General features: G+C 52.9%; 4 protein-coding genes across 11 annotated transcripts; 3 read left to right on the forward strand and 1 right to left on the reverse strand.

The window, feature by feature from the left end:
• The first annotated feature begins 1,082 nt into the window (after positions 1 to 1,082).
• Positions 1,083 to 8,868, forward strand: PPT2 (palmitoyl-protein thioesterase 2). Of its 4 annotated transcripts, none has more exons than XM_069488484.1 (9): positions 1,083 to 1,191; positions 2,131 to 2,321; positions 2,575 to 2,728; positions 3,197 to 3,292; positions 3,381 to 3,488; positions 4,219 to 4,302; positions 4,422 to 4,506; positions 7,786 to 7,840; positions 8,030 to 8,868. In XM_069488484.1, the coding sequence occupies exons 1-9, from the start codon at positions 1,182 to 1,184 to the stop codon at positions 8,171 to 8,173; spliced, it is 927 nt and encodes a 308-aa protein (XP_069344585.1). In that variant the 5' UTR covers positions 1,083 to 1,181; the 3' UTR covers positions 8,174 to 8,868. The 4 variants fall into 4 exon arrangements, with proteins under 4 accessions (XP_069344585.1, XP_069344587.1, XP_069344588.1 ...); XM_069488486.1 differs by lacking the exon at positions 1,083 to 1,191 and adding an exon at positions 1,681 to 1,949; XM_069488487.1 differs by lacking the exon at positions 1,083 to 1,191 and adding an exon at positions 1,681 to 1,939.
• A 112-nt stretch (positions 8,869 to 8,980) lies between these two features.
• Positions 8,981 to 12,733, forward strand: EGFL8 (EGF like domain multiple 8). Its single transcript, XM_069488480.1, has 8 exons — positions 8,981 to 10,590; positions 10,820 to 10,942; positions 11,023 to 11,132; positions 11,228 to 11,323; positions 11,437 to 11,607; positions 11,695 to 11,774; positions 11,869 to 12,022; positions 12,299 to 12,733. Exons 1-8 carry the CDS (start codon positions 10,490 to 10,492, stop codon positions 12,340 to 12,342), a joined length of 879 nt encoding a protein of 292 aa, XP_069344581.1. The 5' UTR covers positions 8,981 to 10,489; the 3' UTR covers positions 12,343 to 12,733.
• Positions 12,609 to 22,071, reverse strand: AGPAT1 (1-acylglycerol-3-phosphate O-acyltransferase 1). Of its 5 annotated transcripts, none has more exons than XM_069488492.1 (7): positions 21,964 to 22,071; positions 15,661 to 15,869; positions 15,301 to 15,434; positions 14,794 to 14,969; positions 14,552 to 14,647; positions 14,381 to 14,453; positions 12,609 to 13,851 (listed from the first exon to the last, which is right to left on the reverse strand). In XM_069488492.1, the coding sequence occupies exons 2-7, from the start codon at positions 15,858 to 15,860 to the stop codon at positions 13,667 to 13,669; spliced, it is 864 nt and encodes a 287-aa protein (XP_069344593.1). In that variant the 5' UTR covers positions 15,861 to 15,869; positions 21,964 to 22,071; the 3' UTR covers positions 12,609 to 13,666. The 5 variants fall into 5 exon arrangements, with proteins under 5 accessions (XP_069344593.1, XP_069344591.1, XP_069344589.1 ...); XM_069488490.1 differs by lacking the exon at positions 21,964 to 22,071 and adding an exon at positions 21,199 to 21,307; XM_069488488.1 differs by lacking the exon at positions 21,964 to 22,071 and adding an exon at positions 20,445 to 20,535.
• Positions 22,072 to 22,409: 338 nt separating this feature from the next.
• RNF5 (ring finger protein 5) lies at positions 22,410 to 24,864 on the forward strand. Its single transcript, XM_069487893.1, has 6 exons — positions 22,410 to 22,628; positions 23,616 to 23,634; positions 23,732 to 23,844; positions 23,950 to 24,004; positions 24,084 to 24,201; positions 24,304 to 24,864. Exons 1-6 carry the CDS (start codon positions 22,489 to 22,491, stop codon positions 24,399 to 24,401), a joined length of 543 nt encoding a protein of 180 aa, XP_069343994.1. The 5' UTR covers positions 22,410 to 22,488; the 3' UTR covers positions 24,402 to 24,864.
• The last annotated feature ends 27 nt before the right edge of the window (positions 24,865 to 24,891 follow it).

Consider the following 24,891-nt stretch of genomic DNA (forward strand, 5'->3'; position numbering starts at 1 on the left):
AGGTGGGAGGTTCAGGTCTAGAATTGGGTCCACCGGGGAAGAGGGAGAGAGAGTTGCGGGGGTGGGGTGGGGGGATGCATAGATACCTTCTTCATCCAGGATTAAGGAGCTGGAGCTCTTTGCGGGGGTGCGGTGGGGACGACAACTGCTCATTTCCGGCAGCTGGGTTTGGGAACGTGTGCCTACTCCCCCATTCTCCCTTTGCTGCTTGGGCTGCTTAGCGTTTCTGGCCCGGTCAGTGTTCAGATCCATTCCCTCCATGCCCCTACTCCCACTCACCACCGCCACCAAGACGCACCTCCATCTCCTGAGTCGACCTGAGGCACAGCGTTATTGCAGTCTTTTTATTTGCCCATTACATCTTGGGAGCGCGTGGGCGGGGGGAGGGTGAGGATAGGCAGTCTACCGAGATTTACACCAGTTGGGTTTTTTGCAACAACACAGCCCGAGAATCATTATCCCCCCACCTCCCATCTTTAGACTAGTACTTCCCAGCCCCCGGATGCAGCAGAAGCTCTCCGGGCTGTGTCCCTCCCTGTCTGTGTCCAAGCGGAGGCTACAGAGCACTATAGAGGCCCTCGCTTGAACCAGTCCCAGGTCCTAGAGATTTAGATCACGGCCTCATACCAGTCGTCCTGGTTTCTCGGCGTTTGCGTGAGCCCCCTCACCCCCACCTCATCCTCAACTTGACACAAAGCCGAGCGCAAATTGGTTAGATTGGGAGAGACGAGTTTAGACCTAGCAAAGAGCTTGTGAACAGAGGGAAGGGTTCAGACACGCTAAGAAATCCTTTTTCTTAAGGGAAACATCTTTAAATGTAAAAGCCCTAACAAGTAAAAGGCCCAGCTGGGGCACCAGGATATAGAGTAGGGGTCCCAGATAGGCGGACAGGTGCGAGCGCCCGGAGCTCGGAAGTCTGGTGGGGTGGGTGTGGGTCGGGAGCCTCCCACAGAGAGCTCTGAGGGCCGGCTTGTGGGGGTCGTTCCGTTGAAAGACTAGTCCTAATCACGTGGGCTTGAGTCAGTGTAGCCCCAGGGGCTCTCCGCCCCTTTGGGGTGTGGGTCGTATATGGGGAAGGGAGTAGACTAGCGCAGGAGAAACTGGGCCAGGCTGCACTTAGCTCAAGAGGCATCGAGGACTCTCCGCGTCTCTGGAGACAAGGGCACTACACGCACTTCACAATGAAGAGTTGTAAGACTCCGACCTGGGGCGGGCGGGGGGTTGACTGGTACGCCCGGGTCGGCATCAGCCCTCCAGGCCACCCTGCCACTCACCCCCCACTCACCCGGCGCCGACAAAATGCGGAGGACTACCTTTCCCCAGTCCTTCCTCACCACCCTTTGGGGAGAGAAAACTTCACCTTCCGCTGCGGAGCCAGCCAGACCCTGGATTGGGAAGTGGGGGGAATCAAGGCGGGGAAAGCAGACCCTTGCGGGTGCAGTGGGGTCTGGAGGGGCCTTCTTTCGATTTCCAGGACATGTTTGCTGCTTTTTCCTCTCCCCACCAGCCTAAATGGATCGCTCCGCCTATTTCCTCCCCAGCTCCTAGGGCGCAATGGAATGTTCCAATGCCCCTCCGGTCCCAGGCCTGCGTTGCGGGGGACGCTCGCACGGTTGCCAGGGAAAGCCCCGGACGTGACGGCTGTGCGCGACCCCGAGCAGCCCGCCCTCCCCACCCCCTTGTCCGTCATTCCCGAGCGCGCTCTCCCCTCAAACCCTTCCCCTCCCCCGTGGGTTCCAGACTTGGGAGAAGTAAACAGCGGGCGGAGCGAGGCCTACAGACCCAGGCCAGGTGGGAGTTTGCACTTTCCAGGGGGCCTGGGCTGCTGCTCAGGGGTCTTGCAGAACCCTTGGTTGTGCATGGCTGGGGTGATGCGTTAGGAAGATCCTGGGCCTAGGGACCTAGTCCCCCAGGCGCTGAGTTGGGGGCGGGACTTCGGGTGCGCGGTGGTGCGTCAACGTGGTAGGGGGGTGTGTTTGTAGCAAGACAACTGGAGTAAGTTAAAAGTAGGCTATTTTGTGACAAAGACCTAGCGTGGAAGCGGGAGGGAGAGGCTTGATTGCCGGCGTTTGTTCCGAGGGGGGAGGGTGTTGTCATCTCCCTCACAGGCCCTCATCGTCCCCTTCTCAGGCGGGAGCATGCTGGGGCTCTGGGGGCAGCGGCTCCCCTCGGCGTGGGTCCTGCTCCTGTTGCTTTTCCTGCCGCTGCTGCTGCCCGCAGCCCCCTCGCTCCGCCTCACGTCCTACAAGCCGGTCATCGTGGTGCATGGGCTCTTCGACAGCTCTTACAGCTTCCGCCACCTGCTGGAATACATCAATGAGGTCTGGCAAAGGACACTGGGGTGGAGGGCTTTAGAGGCGTCTATAGTGGCTGGGGAGGGAGAGCGGCAAACTGAAAGCCACCCTCAGGTCCTGCCCAGGCCCTCGGGGAGCTGGTGCTGGCGTGGGGAGAGTTGGGGGCTGATGGGATCCCTGGTCTTGGCAGGGCACAATAGGCATGTGGACGTGGGCCAGGGGGTGGTGTGTGTGGGGTTTTTAGCCCGTCCTTGGTGGCTGCATTGCCCCCTTCCCACAGACACACCCCGGGACTGTGGTGACAGTGCTCGATCTCTTCGATGGGAGAGAGAGCTTGCGACCCCTGTGGGAACAGGTGCAAGGGTTCCGAGAGGCTGTGGTCCCCATCATGGCAAAGGCCCCTCGAGGGGTGCATCTCATCTGCTACTCGCAGGGTAGGCAACTCCTCTGCCCTCGACTCCTAAGCCGTAGCCGAGGCTTGGCCCGTATCTGAGGGACGATTCCCAGTGTCCCTCTTTCTGAACCACATTGCTCCAGCCAGAGCTCTGGTACCTGAGCCCTTCTCTTCTGACTTCCCTCAGCACGTGGGTCTTATCTCTGTCTTGAATGGGAGGGAGGCTCCCCGCACTGCTGCCCCTTCTTTCCCCATTACCCATGTACTTGGACATAAAGGCTAATGGGGCAGGTAAAAGCATCCTAGAGTTACAGTCAGGAGGCCCAGTATCTAATTCTGGCTCTGTTACTTACGTGATGTGTGATCTGTTGGCACAGGGTGTGCCTACCTTCTCCGAGCCTCAGTCTCCTTTCTGTACAGTGTGCTGGGTGGGGGTCGGACAGTGGGGGCAGATACTGTTGGCCTGGCTGTCCTGAAGTCCCTGCCCAATGTGGTGTTCTGCCTGCAGGGGGCCTGGTGTGCCGAGCACTGCTCTCTGTCATGGATGATCACAATGTGGATTCTTTCATCTCCCTCTCCTCTCCACAGATGGGACAGTATGGAGGTGAGTGGGCACTGAGCTCCACAGCAGGCCCGGAGTTTTGGGGGGGCAAGAGGTTTATGGTCACCTGGCACTGTTGTTCTCTTGCCAGACACAGACTATTTGAAGTGGCTGTTCCCCACCTCCATGCGGTCTAACCTCTACCGGATCTGCTACAGCCCCTGGGGCCAGGAATTCTCCATCTGTAACTATTGGCACGGTGAGTGGCGCATGGTGAACTGGGCCTCCATGGAGACGGCACTGTACAGGGGAGGGTCTTGCTGCTCCCACCTCTACCATAACCAATAGCAGCGATGACAGTAATAACTTACATTTGTTGAGCACTTACTCTTTGAACAGGTACTTTTCAAAATGCTTTATGTTGTCACCTCATTGCCTCAGAGTATAGCCTGATGCAGGGGTCTGCAAACCTTTTCTGTAAAGGGCCAGATAGTAAGTCTTTTTGGCTATGTAGGCCACATAGTCTGTCATAACTGTTCAGTTCTGCTGTTGTAGTGTGAAAGCAGCCATAGACCATATATGAATGAATGTGTGTTTCTGTATTGCAGTAAAACTTTATTTACAAAAACAAGCAGCAGGCTGGATTGGGCCCACTGGTTATAGTTTGCCAACCCCCGGTGTAGTATTTCAACTGACGAATGTAAACACTACTTGGGTTTGAAGCCTGACCTTACTAGGTGACTTTGGGCAAGTTACTGTGACTCAGTTTCGTTATCTTTAAAATAATAATGTAGCACATATCTCACAGCCTGGTTGTGAAGATTAAATAAGTTAAATGAATGCAAAGTACATTGAACAGTACCTGGCTCATATAGGTGCTAGAAAAAAGTACTTGCTATCATTGTTACTATTTTATTGCTGTCCACTTTGATTTGTACCGCCGGCCCCCAGTCTTGCTTCCCTATCTTTCTAACTGCTGTTTTACCCAGACCCCCACCATGATGACTTGTACCTCAATGCCAGCAGCTTCCTGGCCCTGATCAATGGGGAAAGAGATCATCCCAATGCCACAGGTGAGAATCCAGGCTTCTACCTGCGTCCCCTTTTCTGCTTCTCTGACCTCCTCTGTTCCTCTCTCCAACCTGCCCTGACCCCTGTGGCTGACTCAGGCTTTCTTCTTCCCATCCTGCAGCATGGCGGAAGAACTTTCTTCGTGTGGGCCGCCTGGTGCTGATTGGGGGCCCTGATGATGGTGTTATTACTCCCTGGCAGTCCAGGTAATAAGGGACTGTGTGGCCTGAAGATTGGCTAAAGACTTCTCCAACCCCCACCAATTTTTGTCTCATGCCTAAAAGTGGTCTGCTCCTCCCACTGTTCAGTTAATGCCTCCCCCGCCCCCCACCACAGCTTCACCCAACGCCAAAACCTGAGAATCATTCCCCAACCCCTCGTATCTAGCCAGTCACTAAGTCCTACTGATTCTACTTCGTCTCCCTCCCTACCATTCCCCCTTTGTAAAAACTTTCAATTTTGAAATAATTATGGATTCACAGGAAATTGCAAAGGTAGCATAGAGAGGCCCTTCACCCAGTTTCCCCCAGTGCTTGCATCCTACATAACTATAGCACAGTATCAAAACCAGGAAATTGACATCAGCACAATGTATGTGTGTAGTTGCGTGCCATTTTATCACATTTCCTACACCTCTTTACTTATCTGGACTATTGTGACAGCTTCCATCCTCATCCCCTCCGTGCTATTCCTTGGGAAAATCCTTGGCTCTATGGCACTATGTGCTTGCCTCTGTTATAGGTCATCATGAGTGATGTCACCTGAGCTACTTTAGTCACTCAACAATTATTTATTGAGCGCTATGGGCCCAGGCACTGTTCTGGGGCTGTAGGAATGCAGCAGTAAGTAAAAGAGAAGTCCTCAGTGTTACATAGCTTACATTCTAGTTAGGGAGATGGCTAATAAATGTAAGTGTGTATGTCAGGTGGTGATAAAATAAAGCAGGGGGAGGGAGTGGGGGATGACTGGGGCCTAGTTTCAGTAGTGGCCGGAGCAGTCCTGGAAGAGTTGCCATTTGAACACGACTGAAGGGAGTGAGGGAGGGAGTTGCATTCCAAGGAGTAGCACCTGCAAACGCGTTTGGGCAGGTGTGGGAAACGAGGCCAGTGGGGAACCTGCGGCCTTCTGATTTTAAGATTCTTCCTTTTTAAGCACCAAAAGGGGCAAGAAAAGCTTCATTTTTCTCTGCTGCACCCCTTTTAATAAAAGGATTTGTTCTGCAAAATTTGGATTCGGTCAAAAGGCTGCACTTGAGGACCCAGGCAACATTTCGCCGTAAGGCCGCAGCTTCCCCACCCCCGGCAGAGGTGGGAGAGGAGGTTAAAAGAGGTGGCAGAGGACCAGTTTTGTCAAACCTTTATAGGCCAAAGTAATCCCTTGATTTTTTTTTCTTTTTTATTGTGATAAAATGTACATAACAAAAATTACCACTTTAACCATTTTTTTCTTTTTCCTAGAAATTATTAAGGAAATATATTTTAAATATATTTTAATGCATTTTTAACTGCACGGTTTTGTGGCATTAAGTACATTCACATTGTTGTGTAACTACCATCCTTCACCACCGCCCGTCTCCAGAACTTTTGTCCCCCTGAAACTCTGTCCCCATTAAACAACTCCTTATCCCCACTTCCCCAAAGTCCCTGGTAACTAGGGCCTTTGATTTTTTTTATTCTGAGTGAGCTAGAAAGGCACTCGAGGGTTCTGAGTGAAGGCATGACCTCCCTTACAATATTGTAATAATATAATAGTAAGGATGAGTTTTATATACATTATTTCATTTCACATCTACAGCAACCCTATGAATGATAGTGATTGCACGTGGTTTTATAGCATTTTTTATGTCCCATGTCACACTGCTTTAAGTACTTGTCATATATTAGCTCATTTAATCCTCATACCAACCCTGTGTGATAATTACTCTTATCGTCATTTGACATATGAAGGAAACTTAGGTGCGAAGAGATGAAATTACTTGCCTACATTCATAGTGTGTACGGGGTGAGGTCAGGCTATCTGGCTCTTAACCACAGTGTTTTACTTCCTTTCTATGAAGTATTCTTATATAGCACGATGAAAGTAAGTAATATGCTCACACACAGTGGGGGGAGTGCGGCAGAGCTGGGTTCAAATCCAGGTCTGTGTGCCCCTACTGCTTTCCTACCCTTTCTGAAATTCAGCCCCTCAACATTGCCTCCGGGCTTCCAGTCCAGCTCCCCCAAGTACCCAGCTGTGCCTCACCTCTGTGCCTTTGCTCTTACAATTCCCTTTGCCTGGGACGGCCTCACCTGGTCCAGGATCATCGCTGGGAGCCCTTTGTTGATGCTCTAGAACTAGGGTAGTGGCCTTTCCACTTTGCTCCCATAGTCTATTGGACTTAACACTGTTAGCATTTATTCAGTTATTCATGGCCAGGGTCCACTCAGTGCCCATGCTAGTTAAACATTCTTTAATTTAAAAAATTTTAAGACCTTTTTATTTTGAAATTTTATACTTAAGTTACAAAATACAAAGCATTCTTGTATATGTCTCACCTAGATTTCCCAAATGTTAATATTTTACCATGTTGACATAAATATTTTTCTCTAGATATATATACTTATATATTTATTTATATGTTAATATTACATTTAAATATAAGTTTATTAAATATTTAATATATAAATTTTTTGTGTGAACCTTTTGATAGTAGGTTGTAGACATGATATCTCTTTACCCCTAAATACTTCAGTGTGTCAGTGATCATTTCCTATAAACAGGATATCTTTTACATATCTACGACATAATTATCAAAACCAGGAAATTAACATTGACAATTGCCCTTATAAAAAAAAAATACTCAGTGCAAGCTCCAGCTCAAGATCCCATGTTGCATTTAGTTGTCATGTCTTTTTTGTTCGTTTTTAGAGACAGGGTCTGGCTTTGTCGCCCAGGCTGTAGTACAGTGGCACAACTGTAGCTCACTGGAGTCTCATACACCAGGGCTCCAGTGATCCTCCTCCCTCAGCCTCCTGAGTGGCTGGGACTACAGGGGTGTGCCACTGTGCCTGGATAACTTCTCATTTCATTTTGTTTTTATAGAGACAGGGTCTCGCTATGTTGCTCAGGCTGGTCTTGGACTTCTGGCCTCAAGTGATCCTCAGCCTACCAAAGTGCTGGGGTTACAGGAATGAGCCACTGTGCCCAGCCATCGATATTTTTGAAGCATATGGACCAGCTATTTTGTAGAATGTTCCTCAGTTTGGGTTTGTTGGATTTTTCCTGATGATTCGATTCAGTTATGCGTTTCTGATGGGAATTCTACAGAAGTGATGCTGTATCTTCAGGGCATCACCTCATGAGACAATGATATCCATCCAGTTAAATATTTTTGGGTGTCCTCCCTGCTGCCCATCTCCCCAGTAGGCTGTGAGTTCCTGAAGGACCCTAGCCCACCTTGATTTTCTCCAGCTCGCCTGATAACCTGCCCCCAAATCTCTTTGTAGCTTCTTTGGTTTCTATGATGCAAATGAGACGGTCTTGGAGATGGAGGAGCAACTGGTGAGCACCCTGGGATTACCCCCTCTCTTCACTCACTGTCCCGCCCCATTCTGGAGCCCTCCGGGCCACTGACCCCTGAGCTGAAGGGTTCACCCTGTGGGGAGGAGGCCGGGGACACCAGCAGTAACTCACATTATCTCTCCTTGTGTCTTTCTTCCATGCTCCCGTGCCCCTTCACCCACCTCGAAGGTTTATCTGCGTGATTCTTTTGGGTTGAAGACTCTCTTGGCCCGGGGGGCCATAGTGAGGTGTCCGATGGCCGGGATCTACCACACAGCCTGGCATTCCAACCGCACCCTTTATGAGACCTGCATTGAACCTTGGCTCTCCTGAGGATGTCCTCAGGGTCCCCAGGACCTCCCCAGCCCAGAAACCAAGTGGTGGCCTTGGAAAGCAGATGTCAGGCTCGGGAGTGCCTGTGACCACCTCATTGCTCCCACACTGCCCCCCACCCACCAGAGCTCCCAGAACCCCCCTGTTCTGTTCCTCCATGAATGAAAAGTTCCGGTCTCCCCTACCTCATGTCCTCTTACTTGGAGGGTTGCTCCATACTCTCCCTTTCTCCCAAGGCTGAAGTTGGGAAGTGAGAAATCAGGTTTTTAACTTGTGGCTGCTCCTGCTGCTGCTGCTGCTCCTCCGTATCTGGCTGTACAGGAGGAGAACCCAGCCCCTGCCCACCACAGGGGTCTTCCAGGCCACTCAGGACATTTTTAGCTTCTGTCTACCCCATGTTCCCTTTTTCTGTGAACTCCCCTGTCATCAGCCCTCCCAACCCCCAAAAGGGACTACCCATGAGAGTGGGGTTCTGAGGCTCCCCCATGGGGACAGTTCCGTTCTCAAAGTGTCAGTGTTGGGGAATATCTGTGGCCTGTGAGGCCCATCTCAGGTTTGGGGATCCCCCAGTCCCTATGATCAGTGTTGGGGTAACCCCTGGGAGCCTAGTTTCTTTGAGGCTCCAGCCCTTCTTTTAACTACCCTTGAAGGGGTGTTACCCCTGTATTTATGGAAATAAAGTTCCATTTGCTCAGTGTGGCTTGGCTTATTTCCAGGTGAAGGGGACCTGTCTCCCCAAGGAGGGTGGGGATGGAGAGCTTGAGGCCTGGGTGCCCGGATGCCAGGTCTGGGGTGGGGACCCCCTTGGTGTTTCCGTTCTCTCTCAATGCCCATTCTGTGTGGGTTCCTGATTCGCTGCGGGTTCTTTCCTGTTGAAGACAATTCTCTTCCTGTCATAGCGTAAGATTGGGGGGCTGAGCCCGGGGTTCCATTAGTTTGGGCCCCCGCCTCATGGGTGGAATGTGCCTGCCACCGCCCGGCTAGACGAGGGGCCTGAGGGTCAGGGTGGGCATTTGTTGTGCCCCTTTTTGAGCTTTGTAGGCCAGATCTGGGTGAGGGGCTGGACAATGAGCCTCCTCTTTCTTGAAAGAAGGAATTTTGGCTGAGACAATAGGGCCCTGTCTACTCTGGCATGGGGGGTGGTAGCTGACTCAACTCTGTTCCCCCCTAAGCCCGAACAAATGTCATCAAGATATGGGGGCAGTTTTTCCTTTGGTGCCCTGGGCTGCCCCCCTGCCCCTTTGTGACGACTTGCCCTTCTTTCTTTCCTCAGCTGATCTTGCCTCTTCTCCCAGGACCTGACCTGCTTTTTCCCTGCCAGCTCTGTCTCTCTGCCCGCCCCTAAGTCTCCCCCAGTCTGTACTGGGTTGAAGGTGGGGGCAAGGGCCAGGGGTACTGGTGGTGTTATAAAACCGGTAGCCTCTGCTGATTTGGGGAGTTCAGAAATAGGGGGCCTCAGAGGGTTGGGAAGATACTTCTAGGAAAGCCTTTGTGGGGTGGGGATGAGGGCAGTGGGATTTGATCCCACTGAACTGACCAGGCTGGAGCCAAGGAGGAGGCTTGTGGGAGGGGGCAGGGATGGGAGGACTCTGGCCCAGCCCCTCCTCTCCTTCCCAGCCTGCCCCTGCCACCCAGCAGTCTGAGCTGCTGCTGCTGAGGCTGATCTGCCTGAAGTCTCCCAGGACAGAGGGGAAGCCAGGTGGGAAGAGAGTGTCGATGGGGAAAGAGTTGGGGTCACTCAGAGCCCCAGGGTGGGTGTGAGTTGGAGGCCTTGTTGGAGTGAGGGATGTGCATCTAGGATGTATGTGATGGTGTGGGCGTGTGAAAGTAGGAGGAATTTGTTTAAGGTGTGGCATTTGTGGAATTCGGTTGCAGGTGCTTGGGTTTGCAGGTAAGGTGTGAGGGTGTACAACATCTGGGGTTTTGAGGTAGGAAAATTGAGTTATAAGAGGGAATGTTAAGGACAGGAGGGTCCTGAGGGGAGGCTTGACCATGTGTCTGTCCCTCCAGGTTGTGCAGAGAGGATTAGGAGTGGATAGGTTAGAGGGGTGGTGGACGCATGTTCTGGGGTGTGAGCTTGTGCGATGCTGAATGGATCATGATAAGCTACAGGATAGGATGGTCTCAGTTAAATGTACACAAAGGTGTAGACAATCCTGGTGGCTAGTGTGTGAAAGTGAATGTTCTGACCCCCTTAGAGGGTACCAGCAGAGGCTCTTGGAAGGGCCGGGGCTGGAGAAGTTAACAGGAGAGGGGAAGGGCAGCCATTAACCTCTTCTTGCCTGCAGCCCACAGAGTCCAGAGGAAAAGAGAATCATGGGGTCCCGGGCTGAGCTGTGCACTCTCTTAGGCGGACTCTCATTCCTCCTGCTCCTGATGTCAGGCCAGGGGACCAAGGGTGGATCTCTCAAAGAGAGGTGACAACAGAGGGGGCGGGGCCCAGGGTGAACTCTTCAAGGGAGCCTTCTGCTGGGGGTGGGGGTTCACAGGAAGGAAACAACGTTAAAAGTTTCGTTGGTGAGGGGTGATGCTGTCATCTGTAGGGAAAGCTGGTCCTCAGTGGCTCCTTGAGGGAAATGGGACTCCTGGCTCCCCAGGGCCTGGCCCACTCAGTGTCTCCCACCTCCTCCTCTGGCATGGATGCAGTCAGGGGGTCTGCTCCAAGCAGACGCTGGTGGTCCCGCTCCGCTACAACGAGTCCTACAGCCAGCCGGTGTACAAGCCCTACCTGACCCTGTGCGCTGGAAGGCGCACGTGCAGCACCTACAGGTGAGAGATAGGGAGCTGGGACCCCAAGAACCCCGACCAGGACCCGTATCTAGGGTCCTGAGAGGGGCGCTGTGTTCCAGGACCACTTACCGCGTGGCGTGGCGGGAGGTGAGGCGGGAGGTGCAGCAGACCCATGCCGTGTGCTGCCAGGGCTGGAAGAAGCGGCACCCGGGGGCGCTCACCTGTGAAGGTGAGGCTGGGTCTTCCAGGCCTTGCGGGAGGCGCGAAGGAGCTGGGGAGCGGGGCGGTCGGTGTGGGTCTGAGTCCCCCTTCCTCCGCCCGCAGCCATCTGCGCCAAGCCTTGCCTGAACGGAGGCGTCTGCGTTCGGCCCGACCAGTGCGAGTGCGCCCCCGGCTGGGGAGGGAAGCACTGTCACGTGGGTGAGTCGGCTCGCTCTCCCCCCGCCACCCCCGCGGCGGTGCCGGGCCTCCCCACCCACCGGGGCGCCCGCCCCCGCCCCCTCTCTCAGCCCTCTCCTCTTTCCGGTAACTAGATGTGGATGAATGTAGGGCTGGCGTCACCCTCTGTTCCCACCGTTGTCTCAACACGGCGGGCAGCTTCACCTGCAGCTGCCCCCTCGGCCTGTTGCTGGGCCTGGACGGGCGCACCTGCGCAGCCGGGTCCCCGGAGCCGCCAACCGGCGCCAGCATCCTCAGCGTGGCCGGTGAGCAGGCGGGAGTTTGGGCCGCAGGGAGGACCCTGGGCCCGAGGCGAGGGCACGGGCATTCATGTTCTCGCTTTTTTGTCCTAGTTCGGGAGGCGGAACACGAGGAGCGCGCACTGAGGCGGGAGATTCGTGAGCTGCGAGGGCGCCTGGAGCGGCTGGAGCAGGTGAGCCGAGGCGCCTGGGGCCAAGCCCGCGGTCGGGCGGGGCGAGGCGGGGCGGGCCCCACTGCAACACCCTGAGGCGTCTCGTCCTTTGCAGTGGGTCGGTCAGGCCGGGGCCTGGGTCAGAGCGGTGCTGCCTGTGCCACCCGAAGAGCTGCAGCCGGAACAGGTGGCTGAGCTGTGGGGCAGGGGCGACAGGATCGAATCTCTCAGCGATCAGGTGCTGCTGCTGGAGGAGAGGCTGGGCACCTGTGAGTCCTCACACTCCTCCCACCTAGACCCCCATCTCCCAACAACTGTCCCCAGCTCTTCCAAGGACCCCTCCCCATTCAGCATTCCCTCTTTTTCAGAAACCCCTCTCCAACATTCACTCTCTCCATACCTTCCCACCCTTCTCTTCTGGGACCCTGTCCACAGCCCAGTAGCTACCCAACTTATTGTTGGGTGAGACCGGCAGTGTTGTCCACTCCAGGCTGGAGGTGGCCCCCACAGACCACAGCCACTTTGCTTTGTCATTAACTCCATAGGCTCCTGCGAGGACAACAGCCTGGGCCCTGGCCTCAATCATTGATAAGGAGCCTCGCAGCGCGCCCCTGCCCCCTAATTTATACAGAAACTGGACCCACTAATCCTCTGAGATTGGCCAACGGGGAGCTGCAGATAAGGCTATCAGCCACCGAGGCACAATGAGCAATGGAAACTTTGGAGAGCTGGAGAGCTGGAGAAAGGGGAAGGCGGGTGGTCTTGGCCTACCCCTGAGCCTTCTGGCTGGGGGCAGGTTGCCTGGGCAAGGACTGCTTCTTCAACTCCTTAACAAACGCAACCAGCAAACACCCAGATCTCTCTCTCTTTATTTTCAGTTTCTTGCTTTTATCCAGGTAATTAATAAAAACCAACCACACAAAACTCAGTCCCACCCTCTCCTTTTGCTCCCAGCCTACCTCCCCGGTTGTGGGAACAGGTCTGGAGTGAGAGGCAGGGAGTGGCCAGTGCCACTGGGAAGAAATGAAAACTGGCTCAGAGAGGGGGAAGCCTCAAACAGAAAGAGAAATAAATTAAAAGCCCTCTTATCCCCTCCAGCCAGGGTTCAGTTCTTTTCCCCAGCTCCCCGGGGAGCAGAAGTTGAGTGCAGCACCTGATGTCTGCCTTTTCCCCTTGTGTCTGGTTAGATGGTACAGCAGGGCTGCCGGGAGCTGGGTAGGGCCAAGACTGAAGAACTGTACCATGGGGACAGGGAGAAGCAGAAACGTAGAGACCAAACTGGTATCCAGGGAGTATGCACGACCCTGTGCATCTGGGCAAGAGCAGGGATCTCTGAGTTAGAAGAGTCCAGCCCCCACCGACAGGAGGGTCCACCGGAAAGGAAGGTGAAGGTGCTGAGGAAAGTTCCCGGGCCGAGCCTGGAAGGGGTGTTCCAGGTATCAGCTTCCAGCCACAGGGTGAGAAGTCCTCCTCACAGACAGATGAGTCCACTGAATCCATGGACTTGGGGCGGGGGGAGAACTGTTCCACAGAATGGATGCGTCCACTGGCCAAAGTTGGGTGGAGAGGGAGAGACCACAAAGGAAGAGAGTCTACTGGGGATGGAATGGAATGCTCCTCACCCTTGTATAGGCTGAGCCACTCACTCGAGATGTGGGGGAGGCAACTGTCCCACAGACAAGATGGCAGGAGGTGGGGGTCCGAGTGGAGACTGCACTGAGGCACGAGAGTCCACAGGTGGGGCCGGGAAGGGGCAGGAAGTGGAGCTGTATCCACGTTCACTTCAGAAGTTGAAGATTCCAAAGAGGAGAATTAAGTGGGGAGAGGGGAACCGAGGAAGAGGGCTTGGCCCTGCTCAGGGCCACTGGGTTGGTAGGTGTGGGAAGGAAGATGGGGACAGATGGGAGGTGAGCTCAGAGCCGGGCTTCACCCACCCCCCCAGGCTTCTTCAGATAGTCACCACCACCCCGGCCATCAGTGGAGATTTCCCGGAAAACGGTGAGCATGGAGTGCCGGACTCTGTCAGCCAGAGCTGGGACGTCATCTGGTGTCAGCCCTTCTGTGGGCACTGGGGGCAGCACCCGCACCTGACATCGCCCTGGGGCGGGGGAGCACCATCATGGCCTGTCCACTCAGGTCTTTGCCCACAGGTGGGGCCCAGCTTCTGAGCGTGATCCTGCTACTACCCTCCTCAACCTTTCAGTTCTCTTCCCCCAACCCTGGACGACCACCCCTGCTTGCCAGCTGCCACCTGTTTTCTGAGGCTCTCCTGTACAAAGCCTTCCCCGAACCCCAATCCAGACACCCTCAGCACCCTCCAGCCCTCTTTGTCTGGACTTAGTATTTACTGCCAATTGTTACTCATTACAGCTTTGCACACACAGGCCTTATCTTTCCTGCTAGATAGTAACAGCCCCTCTTGGAGGGGCCAAGCACTACCCATCTAGCAGAGTATGGTGGGTGCTTAGCAAATACTTACTGGCTGATGGGGGGTCAGACTAAATGACTGTGTGGCTATCTCACAGCTCTGACACTGAATGATCCCCCTGCCTCACTGGGACGTGCTCCCAGCCTCTCCCATGGCCTTTCCGGACACACCCTACCCCAGAACTGCTCGGAGTCCTCACCCGAGGTGAAGCGGCGTTCCTTCTTGCAGTAGAAGTCTTGATAGGAAGACATGACTATAGGGACAATGGGAACCTGGGGAAGGGTAACGTACATCAGCACACAGCTCTGCCCTGAGAAGAAGGAATTGTGGGAGCCAGGGGCTGAGTAGCAGGAGGGGAAGTGGTAATCACCTGGGCCTGCACTGCAAGATGGAAGGCGCCCCGTTTGAAGGGCAGCATGGAGCCGTTATGGTTTCTTGTTCCCTCGGGAAAAACCCAGACCCTCACCTGGGGGAGAAAAAAGGTCAAGGAAGACACACACATATGGAGGGGACAGAGTGGGCACAATGCTCTAATGGGACCCTGCATAGCAGTTGATTAGCAAGTGTTCTACTCTCTAGCCCCCCATTCCCCATTTCCCTAGGATGACTCACGTCCTGGGTGACCAGGGTCTGGGCGACCTCAGACATGACACTGATGGCATCCCCTGTGCGCTTCCGGTCGATGAAGATGACTCCTGCCAGCCAGCAGGCCAGCCCAGCAGAGCCAGCCCACAGTAGCTCACGCTTGGCAATGGGCACACAGCGGCCTGGCAGTACCTCCATCATCCCTTGGGCAGGGGTGAAGGTGGGGTGAGGATCAGGGTGGAGGCAGAATGTCACAGCAGGAAGCCCACCTCACCCAGGTCTCACCCATACTAGTAGGTACTGGAGATAAAGGAGGGAGGAGACTGGGTAGGGAAGCCCCAAGTGAAGGGAAGGGTGACTACAGGTATATGTACTCTGCGTATGAGGGCAGCTCTACCCCAGGTAAAGAAGGCCTGAGTGGGGAGCAAAGGGGCAATGTCCCAGAGGAGGAGGAGTTGAGGACCCGAGATGCCGGGGAAGGTCCCAGGAGGGAGGGCGTGGCTGCGGGAGGTGTGCCCTGTGTTGGGGTCTCACCAAGCAGGTCGAGGGAGCTCTGGTGGTTGGAGACAACAACATAGGGCTGTGAGGGAGGGAAGTGGTGAGCCCCTCGCACCTCCACTCGGATCCCATACAGGTATTTGATGTGGAGCAGCATTAGACGCAAGATCCTGTGGGGTCACAGTAAGGGGTCCCAGTGGGATCCATTGATGTCCACCTGCATGCCTCAGCTCCCTCCACCCTGCTGTATTTCCGGCCACCTTTGCAGTCCTCTCCCCCTTCCTTGTCTCTGGGGCCTCTCAGTCTCTTCTACAAATCCCGTGCCCCCTCCCTCCAATCCACCACTCACTTCTCACCCTTAGGTTCCCTCATCACCCACCATCCCTTGCCCCTCACTTCATGTTCTCGACGTTGCGTCCTCGCACGGCACACACAGGAATGGCGAGCACAGCCAGGAAGAGGATCCAGCCATTGTAGAAGGCCATCTTGAAGAAGTACTTGGCACTGGGGCTGCAGAACCACAGGGTGGGCAGCAAGAAGAGCAGCAGCAGAAAGACCAGCAGCAGCAGCGTCCATGCCCCTGGCCACAGCTCCATTCTGGCCACCTGCAGGGGATGGGGCAAGGGACAGTCAGCCTAGTTTCTGGAAGGGAGTGGGGCAGGCAAGGCACAGAAGGCAGGGTTGAAAGGGTACTAGGAGGACAAGGGCCAAAGACAGGATGGGGCGAAGACTCCCATGGAAACCTTCCCAGGAAGCCTCTCTAGGATGGGGGCAGCGGGGATGGAGAGCTCAGGACCATTCTCCAACCCCCCTTCCTGAAGGCTCCAGATGTATTCAGACAGGCAAGAGACATGAGATGTGGACATCCACAACTCACAGATATATGATAATAAATGACAGTAATAATGATAGCTAACCCTTGTAGCTGGTAAGGTCTTATAATGGTCTACACTTCTGCTGTCCCATAAGGTAGCCACCAGCCACATGTGACTACTGAAATGTGGCTAGTCAGATTGAGATGTGCTGGAAATGTAAAACACACATCAGATTTCAAAGACTTTGAATGAAAAACAATGTAAGATATCCCATTAATAATCTCTTATATTAATTACATTTTGAAATTATAATCTTTTGGCTATATCGGGTTCAACAAAGTATATTATTAAAATTAATTTCACTTTCTTTTTACCTTTTTTAATGTGGCTACCAGAAAATTAAAAATTACATATGTGGCTTACATTATATTTCTGTTGGACAGTACCGGTCTATACACTCAGTTAAATCTTAAACATGATCCACACAATGATCTATAAAGTACCATTATTATGTACATTTTATAGGAAATAGGCCCAGCGAGGTTAAATAACATACGTGAGGGCATACAGCTCTTAAGCAGCAGTTTCTAGATAAAACCTAAGCAGCCTGTGTTCCTAACCACTCAGTTACACTGCCACCTGCATGTACAGTACATACATACACGTACACAGCACACAGCAAGTATGGCGATGGTGACAAAACACCCACAGACTTACACTCAAGGGCCAAATGGCAAGAATAGAGACTCATGTCATTAATGCCAGCAGACACACATAGTCATACAAATCCTGACAAGTTCACACACAGATACAAATTTACAGTACCCAGTGACAGATAAAGGAATGTAAATGCATACCTAGAAAAATCCCTTTCCACCCCGGCAGCCTCCCCCATTCCTAGACAAACCCATGGACATACCTGGAATAGCTACGTGTACCAATCCCGCCTCGAGACAGGCAAACAAATCCTACCGCCCGCTTCCCTCCCTTCTAGTGACAATTTGGGTGGGCAGGTACAGCGTGTAAGGCCTCACCAACCGAAAAATGGACTGCAGAAAGTAAAAGGGACATAACAGCACATGCCCTGTGAGAGGAAAGGGCTCAAGAGGAAGAGGCGCAGGCACCCAGAGCCTGCCTTCTAGGTTCTTCCTCCTTCCTCCACTCTGCCCCACTGCTGGGGGCAGGGTCACAAGTCACAAAAACGGTGTTCAGGCAAATACCTGTCACTCTCATTGAGGCCACAGGCACTCCCTTCCCATGACAGGAAGGGCTGTGCTCAAAGGTGAGCCCATTGCCAAGTGAGAAGGTAACGGCAATAGAGGAAACGGGACCCTGCCAGCTGGGCAGTGGTAGGCTTTCCCAGCTGCTCCTTCCCACTGCCCCTGCCAGTTCCAACCAGCACCTAACTCTGTCCCTCCAATCCATCCTCCACGCAGCGACCACAGAGCTTTTCTGCAACACGAATCTGAGCAATTCCCTGTCGTAAAGGCCCTTCTTGACAAGTTGACTTCTGCTTACATCTTCAACCACATCCCCACAAGAGCCTTTTTTTGCTCTAGTCAAATTGATTTATTTACTTCAGTTCCTCAGACACACCATGATCTTTCATGCTTCTGCACCTTGCACATGCTGTTCCCTTTGGCTGGAACAGACTTCTGCCTTTTCTTCTGCCTCACACAGCTCAATGTCACCTTTTGGAAGTCTCCTGAACCCCTCCAGGTCTACGTTTTCATCATACGTTTATGGTCATCAGTGGTTCTCTAGAAATGCAAATTCTTAGACCTCATCCCAGATCTAATGAATCAGAAATTCTGGGCACTGGGCCTAACAATCTGTATTTTAGCAAGCCCTCCAAGTGATTCTGATGTGCACTCGAGTTTGAGAAGCATTGATCTCAAAAACACACTATGTGTAACTGCTCACTGGCATTTTTGTTTCCCTCCCTAGGCTGTAAGCAGCTTGAGGACAGGAACTCTGCTTTATTTCCAATGCCAGGACAGAAGGGGTAGAACAAGCGCCCAATAAACATTTGCTGAACAGATTATAAGGCTGCATACATACCCACACAGCCACAACTAACGACAGAAACGACAACTCTGATCATGAATCAGAGAGCTACCCTCTCGAGAGATATTGACTGCTAAAGGAAAAGTCACCAAGAAAGTAATGAACACTCCAAGCCTAACAGTAACCTACTCTGAATACGCACATACAAGGCAGAGTGACAACAATCACGAAGGGGTCATCTCACACACAAAAGAAACATACAGAATGGGATGAACATGTGACGGGGGAAGATGCTGCCGTCATCAAATATGTGCTAACAGTGCAAAGAGTGGGGGATGATGGCCATAAATAAACGTGGATGATGGGGGTTTACAGCGGGGTTGACCCTGTGACATGCACTGAGTTCATGGACGCTGCCTGTACAAAGCCACTGGAGAGATAATGTGTGTGAAGAGACACAGGCCAGGGTGGTCAGCAGGTAAGGCATGTGGGGATGGCTCTTTGGGAACTTTAAGACCCAGTTACGTTCTTCTCTAATACTGGATATTAAGTGACCCTCTCTGGAGAACAATTGTCCAACGGTTTAAAAACACAATGGAAGGCTAAATTTAATGAGCGTATGGCTTGTGAAATATACTGACAATAAATTTATCAAATAACTAGTACATGTAACCAGAAACACACACACTATGGTTGTGTTACATCAGTGTACCACATGAACGGGCATGCACATGTGTTATGTAAACCGTGATTGTGAAAACACACAGCAAACAGGTTGATCCAATCACGGATCACCGCACGAAAGTGTCTGCTATTCCGCCAAGCTGTGAGACCCCACTCACGAGAAGACTACTGCATATGGGAGGACCATGGACATAACATGTCAGGCAAAACAAAATAAGGTATATATCCATTACATGCTAAAGTAAACATGCAAAACCAAACGTGCACGTAACATGAAACCATATAATAGGTGCAGTATATGAAAACTCACACATGGTACTTGAACATATCAAAACTGGATGTGAGACATGGACAGGAGATACGAGAATGGGCAATTCTGACGGAAAACAACACATCATGTCTCCACCGCCTATGGATAGTCAGACAACCTGACTGCACACAAGTCATTAAACATGTCAAAGGCACACTAATTCAATGTAGAAAACATGGCTCCCCACAAGGCATTTGTGTGTCAGTTGTCTAGCAGTGTGGAAGGCCACTGAGAAACCAAGAGGTCCTGTGCCTATATGGAAACAGGTGCCTGAGGGCATCCTAGGAAGCAAATTCTGCTGGCTTTCTCCCCTCACGACCCGGCAAAAGTTATGTGGGGTCAAAGGGCAGGAAAAAGAATTGGAGAAGCTGCAGGGAATTCCCTCTCCAGGATTCCCTGTCCACACCCCCAGTCCCAAATTCACAAGGGTTTACATTTCTCCTCCCTCCCGTGTTTCTTCCAGCCTTCCTCCCCCTCAAGCCGTCTCTCTTTTTCCCAACAGCCCTCTCCCTAGTCGGCCCTTATCCTTTCCCCAGCAACCCTCTCCCCAGTCGGCCCTCCCAGACCCAATCTCGCCCCATCCCCTCATCCTAGTCCTTTTTAGCACCCTCCCCCCTCCTCCCCCCATCCCTTTCCCGCCCACACCTCAATGGGGTGGGGGGCCTGGGGAGCTGGCCCCCTCCCCAGCCAGGCTGCGGCAGCGGTGGTGGCGGATGGCTGTGTCTCTGTCTCTGTCGGGGTGTCGGTGCCAAGGGGGCGACAGGATTTGGGGGTGTCCTAGCCCCGGCCGATGGAGGGGAAGTGGGAGTGAGAGGTTGGGCCCATAGCGGTAGTAATGGTGGGGGGTTGTCCCCCCAGCACCCTCCCTCCCTCCCTTCCTGCTGTCCCTCCGAGGGCTGGGGCTGCTGCTGCCGCTATCCCCCCCCCACACCCCTCCCCAACGCCCGCTGGTTTCCGGCGCTGGCCAGGAAGTGGGGGGCGGTGATGGGCAGCCTGTTTTGCCAATCGCCTCCCAGAGACCCAGGCATCTCCTCCCCACATCTACCTGTTATCCTCTTGCTAGCTCCGCCCCAGGAGAGCTCGCCGGGCTCTTCCTCTGTCTCTGCCCCTCTCTGGCTCCAGCTGCAGCTTTTTCCCTCCAACCCCCTTTCAGCTCTGGATCCCTTGGTGCTGTATTCCCCCTTCGGCACATTCCTTCTCCTCATTCCCCATCCGCTCTCCTCTTACTGCTGCTTTTACTGGGTCTCTTTCTGGTTTCTTCCTTTCTCCTTAACTCCAGTATCTGCTGCTTATTCCCTCCAACTCTTCTCACAGACCCCTTTTTCTGTCCCTCATTCAATTCTAAACATTTATCAAGCACCCACCAAGGACTGAGTTCACCTCTCTTCTTTTTCTTTCCAGGGTTCCATCTCACCCCCACCTTACCCTCCAGTCCTCTGGTCTGGTCTCTTTGCCCTTTGTCCCCCCCACTATCTGCCAGCAGTCCAGCTCGCTCCTCCACCCACGCTTTTGGCCTTTAAAGAGAAGGGATCTCTCTGGTCCTCTCCCTGACCCTTTCCTTTCCATGCTCTTTTACCTCAGTACTTTTTCTTTCCTAATTCCTTCCTTCCTATCAATCTCCTTACTCACCCAAGCTGAGACAAACCATCCTCCCACATAGAATCTATGTGTATCTTTTCTTCCAATAGCAACTAGGGTTGCTTCCTAGAAAAGAAAGTGAGGAAGAATGCTGATTCCTCCAGGATGAGCATGTGCCCTTAACTTTGTAGCCATGTATCTAGCTCTCCAACCCCTGCTCCCTTCTTCCCCATACTCCCGTTATCCCTTTAACCAGGATCATGCCATCACTCCTCCCTCCTTGGTCTCCACCTTTCCCTCTCAATACCTTCTTTGCTAAACCTCTTCAAGCATCCTGAACCCTCACCTGCCCAATCCTCCTCTACGCTCCTCCCAACTTCTCATCTTTCCTTACTCTTGAGTCATATGGGACTTTTTTATCAGGGTGTTGCTGAACAGCGCTCAGCCTGTGTCTGCGTCCCGCCCCTAGACACACCTTTGCCTTGCACAGTGCCCTGTGAAAGAGGATGTAAAGAACACTGGTAGTGGGAGGACTGTTACCTAGTTCTGCTTCTTGGGCCACAGTGAGGGTCACTGATTGTAGGAAAGACCCAAGCTCCCAGGGGTCCAGCCCAGGAAGAAGACCCTAGTTCTGCTGGGCAAATTACAAGAAGGAAGGGGCGGGCCTAACCCTATTCCGCCGCGGGTCACCTAAAAAGGGGCGGGCCTCGCCCCTTCTGCACCACTCACAAAAGGGTGGAGCCAGAGCTTTTCTGCTGTCAAGGTTTAAAACGGAGTTGAGGTTAACTCTGTTCTACTCTGTCACATTAACAAGGAGGCGGGCCTTCAGTCTCTGTAAATCACCTAAAGAGGGGCGGGCTGAGTCGTCCAGCCGAGGGAGTTGGGTTAACACCAGCACTGCAGATCGATGTTCGCACCATCCAGACATCGGACTAATCCCAATTCTGCTCCCTTCTTCACTAAGAGGGAGGGGCGGAAGCAAGTTCTGCTCTCTACGTCACCCAAGGAAGCCGGAGCCATTTTGAACCCTGCGACCCTAATATTTGCCCTCTTTTGCTTGCTCTTCGCCGTCTTTCCCAATGTTGGCCAATCAGGGGCGAAGGAAACGGCCCAATCAATCGAGGGAGTCCACAACCGAAGAACCCGGATGAGGCCAAGCCGAGGCCTTTGAACTGCAGGCCCCGCCAATTGCAGAGCAGTCACTATGGCGACAAGATAGAGGTGAAGGGGTGGGACCAGAGAAGGCTCAACCCCCACAGGGTTAGCCGGCCTTGTCCCGCCGCGTGCTGCGCAGGCGCATTTTACCTAACCACCATTTTCCGTCGAGTTCTAGCCAATGAGTTGCTTTAGAGACATACGCTCCAAAGTCCAATAGGAATCCGGACATTCTCTGAAAGAGGAAGTGAAGGAAAGAAAGGGGCTTATAGTGGGCGAGGTCTAGGTAGTCTCGAGCCAATTGCTTCTGGTCTTTGGTTATGACTGGCAACTACTCAGACGAATAATGCCCTCCCTGGCTGGGCGACAGAACGGAGTGTAGCGAGTTATTGCCAATCCCTGGGCACCGAATACTAACTGCGACTGTATCAGCCAATAGTCACTGTGCAAGGGCAGGACCGCGCAAACGCTTTCCCCCTGTGGACCAATCCTATCTTGTGAACCCTGGGTGATTGGCAGGCACTCAGGCCAATAGTGATTAGAAAACCTTGAAGCCTGCCCAACGATCGTGGGCAGGAGGTGGTTTCTCATTTGTTGGGGCGTGTGTGTGTGTGTGTGTGTGTGTATATATTTGAGGGGACTGAGGGGTACGTGGGGGGCAAAACAAAAACGGCCATGGCAGCAGCAGAGGAAGAGGACGGGGGCCCCGAAGGGCCAAACCGCGAGCGGGGCGGGGCGGGCGCGACCTTCGAATGTAATATATGTTTGGAGACTGCTCGGGAAGCTGTGGTCAGTGTGTGTGGCCACTTGTACTGGTGAGAGTCGAGAGGGGGGCGGAAGGCGGTGGGGCTCACCTCTATGCTGGGGAGACTGGGAGTGGGGACGCCATACAATCATACAGATAATCGGAGGGCACGTCCTTATAGGTGAGGCCCGAAGAGGGGACATACGTGTTTTCTGGTATGTGTGGGTGGGAAGATAACGCCTGTACAGACGAGATCTGTGGAAAGAAAGGTCTTAGAAACTAGGAGCTGGGGCGTGTGTTATGTTAAGAGGAGGAGGTGGGACGGGGAGTGGGGGGACCATGCAGCTGTACGTATGAAACCCGAGCCATCTTACACCAGGGAGGTGAGGGTTCTTTGCTGCACAGGTGGAAACGAATAAGTCGCAAAGGTTAGGGGAGGGACGCATCAGTTGAGTAAGGGAGACCTAGGGAATATGGGATCATATTCAGATGAGATCTGGGAGGGGGGTGGTATGACAAACCTGGGGACAAGGGCACTGTGGAGGGGCAGGTTTGAGAGGTTAAGGGGTTGTGGAGATTGGGACTTCATTGAGCTTGAAAGGGAGAGGCTTCGTACCAAAGTTACTGAAAGAAAAAAATAATAAAGGGAGAGGAAACGGAGTAATGGGGAAATCTGCCAGTAAAGGGGTTTAGTTTGGAGTGAAGGGGAAAGAACGGGGTTGGTGCTGAAAGAGGAAACCTGGAAAGGGGTGGATTGAAAGGATTGGAAAATTAACTTGAAAGGCAGAGAAAGGAGGGGATGAAAATTTGTATGTTTGTTGGGGAAAAGGAGAGAGGCTTGAGTGTGTTGGGGATGGATAGAGCTTTGGGTATTGGAAGATCAGAGGAGCAGATAGGCCGAGTTGGCTGGCATGGTAGAAGTTGCGGAAAATATGAAAAGAAATGGCAGGTAGTACCGGGGAAGAGGGGTGAAATGGGATTCTGTGAAATCTGGGGTCTGTGTCTCTCTTTTCTGTGTCTAGCTAGTTTGACCTTTCTTTCTTCTCCCCCCATCCAGCTGGCCCTGTCTCCATCAGGTGCGTACTCAAAGGAGATGAAGAGGGAAATGGGGAGGTCTGAGGAGCTGGAAGACCCTCCTGTATACTGGAAACCATTTCATTTTTTTCTCCCTAGTGGCTGGAGACACGGCCAGAGCGGCAAGAGTGCCCAGTGTGTAAAGCTGGGATCAGCAGAGAGAATGTTGTCCCGCTTTATGGGCGAGGGAGCCAGAAACCCCAGGATCCCAGGTGAGAGAAGGGTTGTGCTCAGGGAAGGTAGAAGGCTTTTGCCCTAGGAAGAGGATGTGGAAGAGAAGAGAATTCCCTGTTGACAGTCTCTCTCCTCTTTCTCAGATTGAAAACTCCACCCCGCCCCCAGGGCCAGCGACCAGCTCCAGAGAGCAGAGGGGTGAGTCTTCTTGTCCATTTGTGTCCCTTCCTTGCCAACGATTTGTCTGGTTCCCCTCTGACTTTTTTCACCCCCCTAGGGATTCCAGCCATTTGGTGATACTGGGGGCTTTCACTTCTCATTTGGTGTTGGTGCTTTTCCCTTTGGCTTTTTCACCACCGTCTTCAATTCCCATGAGCCTTTCCGCCGGGGTACAGGTAAGAGTCACACTTAGCTCCTACCAAGGAGCCCTGTCAACTCCCTTGGGCCCCCTCCTGGCCTAGGAGCATATGCTTCTGCAGCTTTCCTCTCTCCCACAGGTGTGGATCTGGGACAGGGTCACCCGGCCTCCAGCTGGCAGGATTCCCTCTTCCTGTTTCTCGCCATCTTCTTCTTTTTCTGGCTGCTTAGTATTTGAGCTGTGTCTCCTTCCTGCCCACCTCCAGCCAGAGGAGAATCAGTATTGGGGCTCCCTAATGACCCTTCCTTACTCCTGGACCCCCAGCCCCTCCTTTTCTGTTGGCTAAGGCCAACCCTGGCCACTCTTCAGGAGGGATTGGGGAGGAGTGACATCTGGGCATAGGATGAGAGAACCTTCTCTGAACTGCTCGCTCAGTAGCATTGTAATTCCTGGACCTGGAGGAGAAGGACAGACTAAAGACAATGTCTGTTTCTCTTCTCTCCTAATCCTTTGATTTCCCCCAGATTTCTTGATTTGATGTTGAAAGGTGGGCAAGGCTCCCTCTGACCCTCCCCCACTTCCCCTCATGTTGATTTAATTTAATTTTTCTCTCCCCAGTGTCTAATATGGGTTCTGACTCTTAAATGCTTCCTCCCCTTCACTACCTCCTTTATTACAAATTCAATAAAAAAGGTGAAATGTATTGATGGGAACTCTTCCCAAGTTC

This window comes from Eulemur rufifrons, chromosome 15, assembly GCF_041146395.1.
Source record: "Eulemur rufifrons isolate Redbay chromosome 15, OSU_ERuf_1, whole genome shotgun sequence".
Classification (NCBI taxonomy): Eukaryota; Metazoa; Chordata; class Mammalia; order Primates; family Lemuridae; genus Eulemur; species Eulemur rufifrons.

What these genes read in the sequence shown, in the direction of transcription:
- PPT2 (XM_069488484.1), top strand. An exon ending in ACAGATGGGACAGTATGGAG is followed by an intron (nt 3,293 to 3,380) that starts GTGAGTGGGCAC and finishes TTCTCTTGCCAG; the next exon opens with ACACAGACTATTTGAAGTGG. An exon ending in TGGAGATGGAGGAGCAACTG is followed by an intron (nt 7,841 to 8,029) that starts GTGAGCACCCTG and finishes CCCACCTCGAAG; the next exon opens with GTTTATCTGCGTGATTCTTT.
- EGFL8 (XM_069488480.1), top strand. Translation starts at nt 10,490, where the DNA reads ATGGGGTCCCGGGCTGAGCTGTGCACTCTCTTAGGCGGACTCTCATTC. An exon ending in AGGGAAGCACTGTCACGTGG is followed by an intron (nt 11,324 to 11,436) that starts GTGAGTCGGCTC and finishes TCCGGTAACTAG; the next exon opens with ATGTGGATGAATGTAGGGCT. An exon ending in GCCTGGAGCGGCTGGAGCAG is followed by an intron (nt 11,775 to 11,868) that starts GTGAGCCGAGGC and finishes CGTCCTTTGCAG; the next exon opens with TGGGTCGGTCAGGCCGGGGC.
- AGPAT1 (XM_069488492.1), bottom strand. Translation starts at nt 15,860, where the DNA reads ATGGAGCTGTGGCCAGGGGCATGGACGCTGCTGCTGCTGGTCTTTCTG. An exon ending in CGCAACGTCGAGAACATGAA is followed by an intron (nt 15,435 to 15,660) that starts GTGAGGGGCAAG and finishes GTGACCCCACAG; the next exon opens with GATCTTGCGTCTAATGCTGC. An exon ending in GAGCTCCCTCGACCTGCTTG is followed by an intron (nt 14,970 to 15,300) that starts GTGAGACCCCAA and finishes CCCCTGCCCAAG; the next exon opens with GGATGATGGAGGTACTGCCA.
- RNF5 (XM_069487893.1), top strand. Translation starts at nt 22,489, where the DNA reads ATGGCAGCAGCAGAGGAAGAGGACGGGGGCCCCGAAGGGCCAAACCGC. An exon ending in CAGCTCCAGAGAGCAGAGGG is followed by an intron (nt 24,005 to 24,083) that starts GTGAGTCTTCTT and finishes TCACCCCCCTAG; the next exon opens with GGATTCCAGCCATTTGGTGA. An exon ending in GCCTTTCCGCCGGGGTACAG is followed by an intron (nt 24,202 to 24,303) that starts GTAAGAGTCACA and finishes TCTCTCCCACAG; the next exon opens with GTGTGGATCTGGGACAGGGT.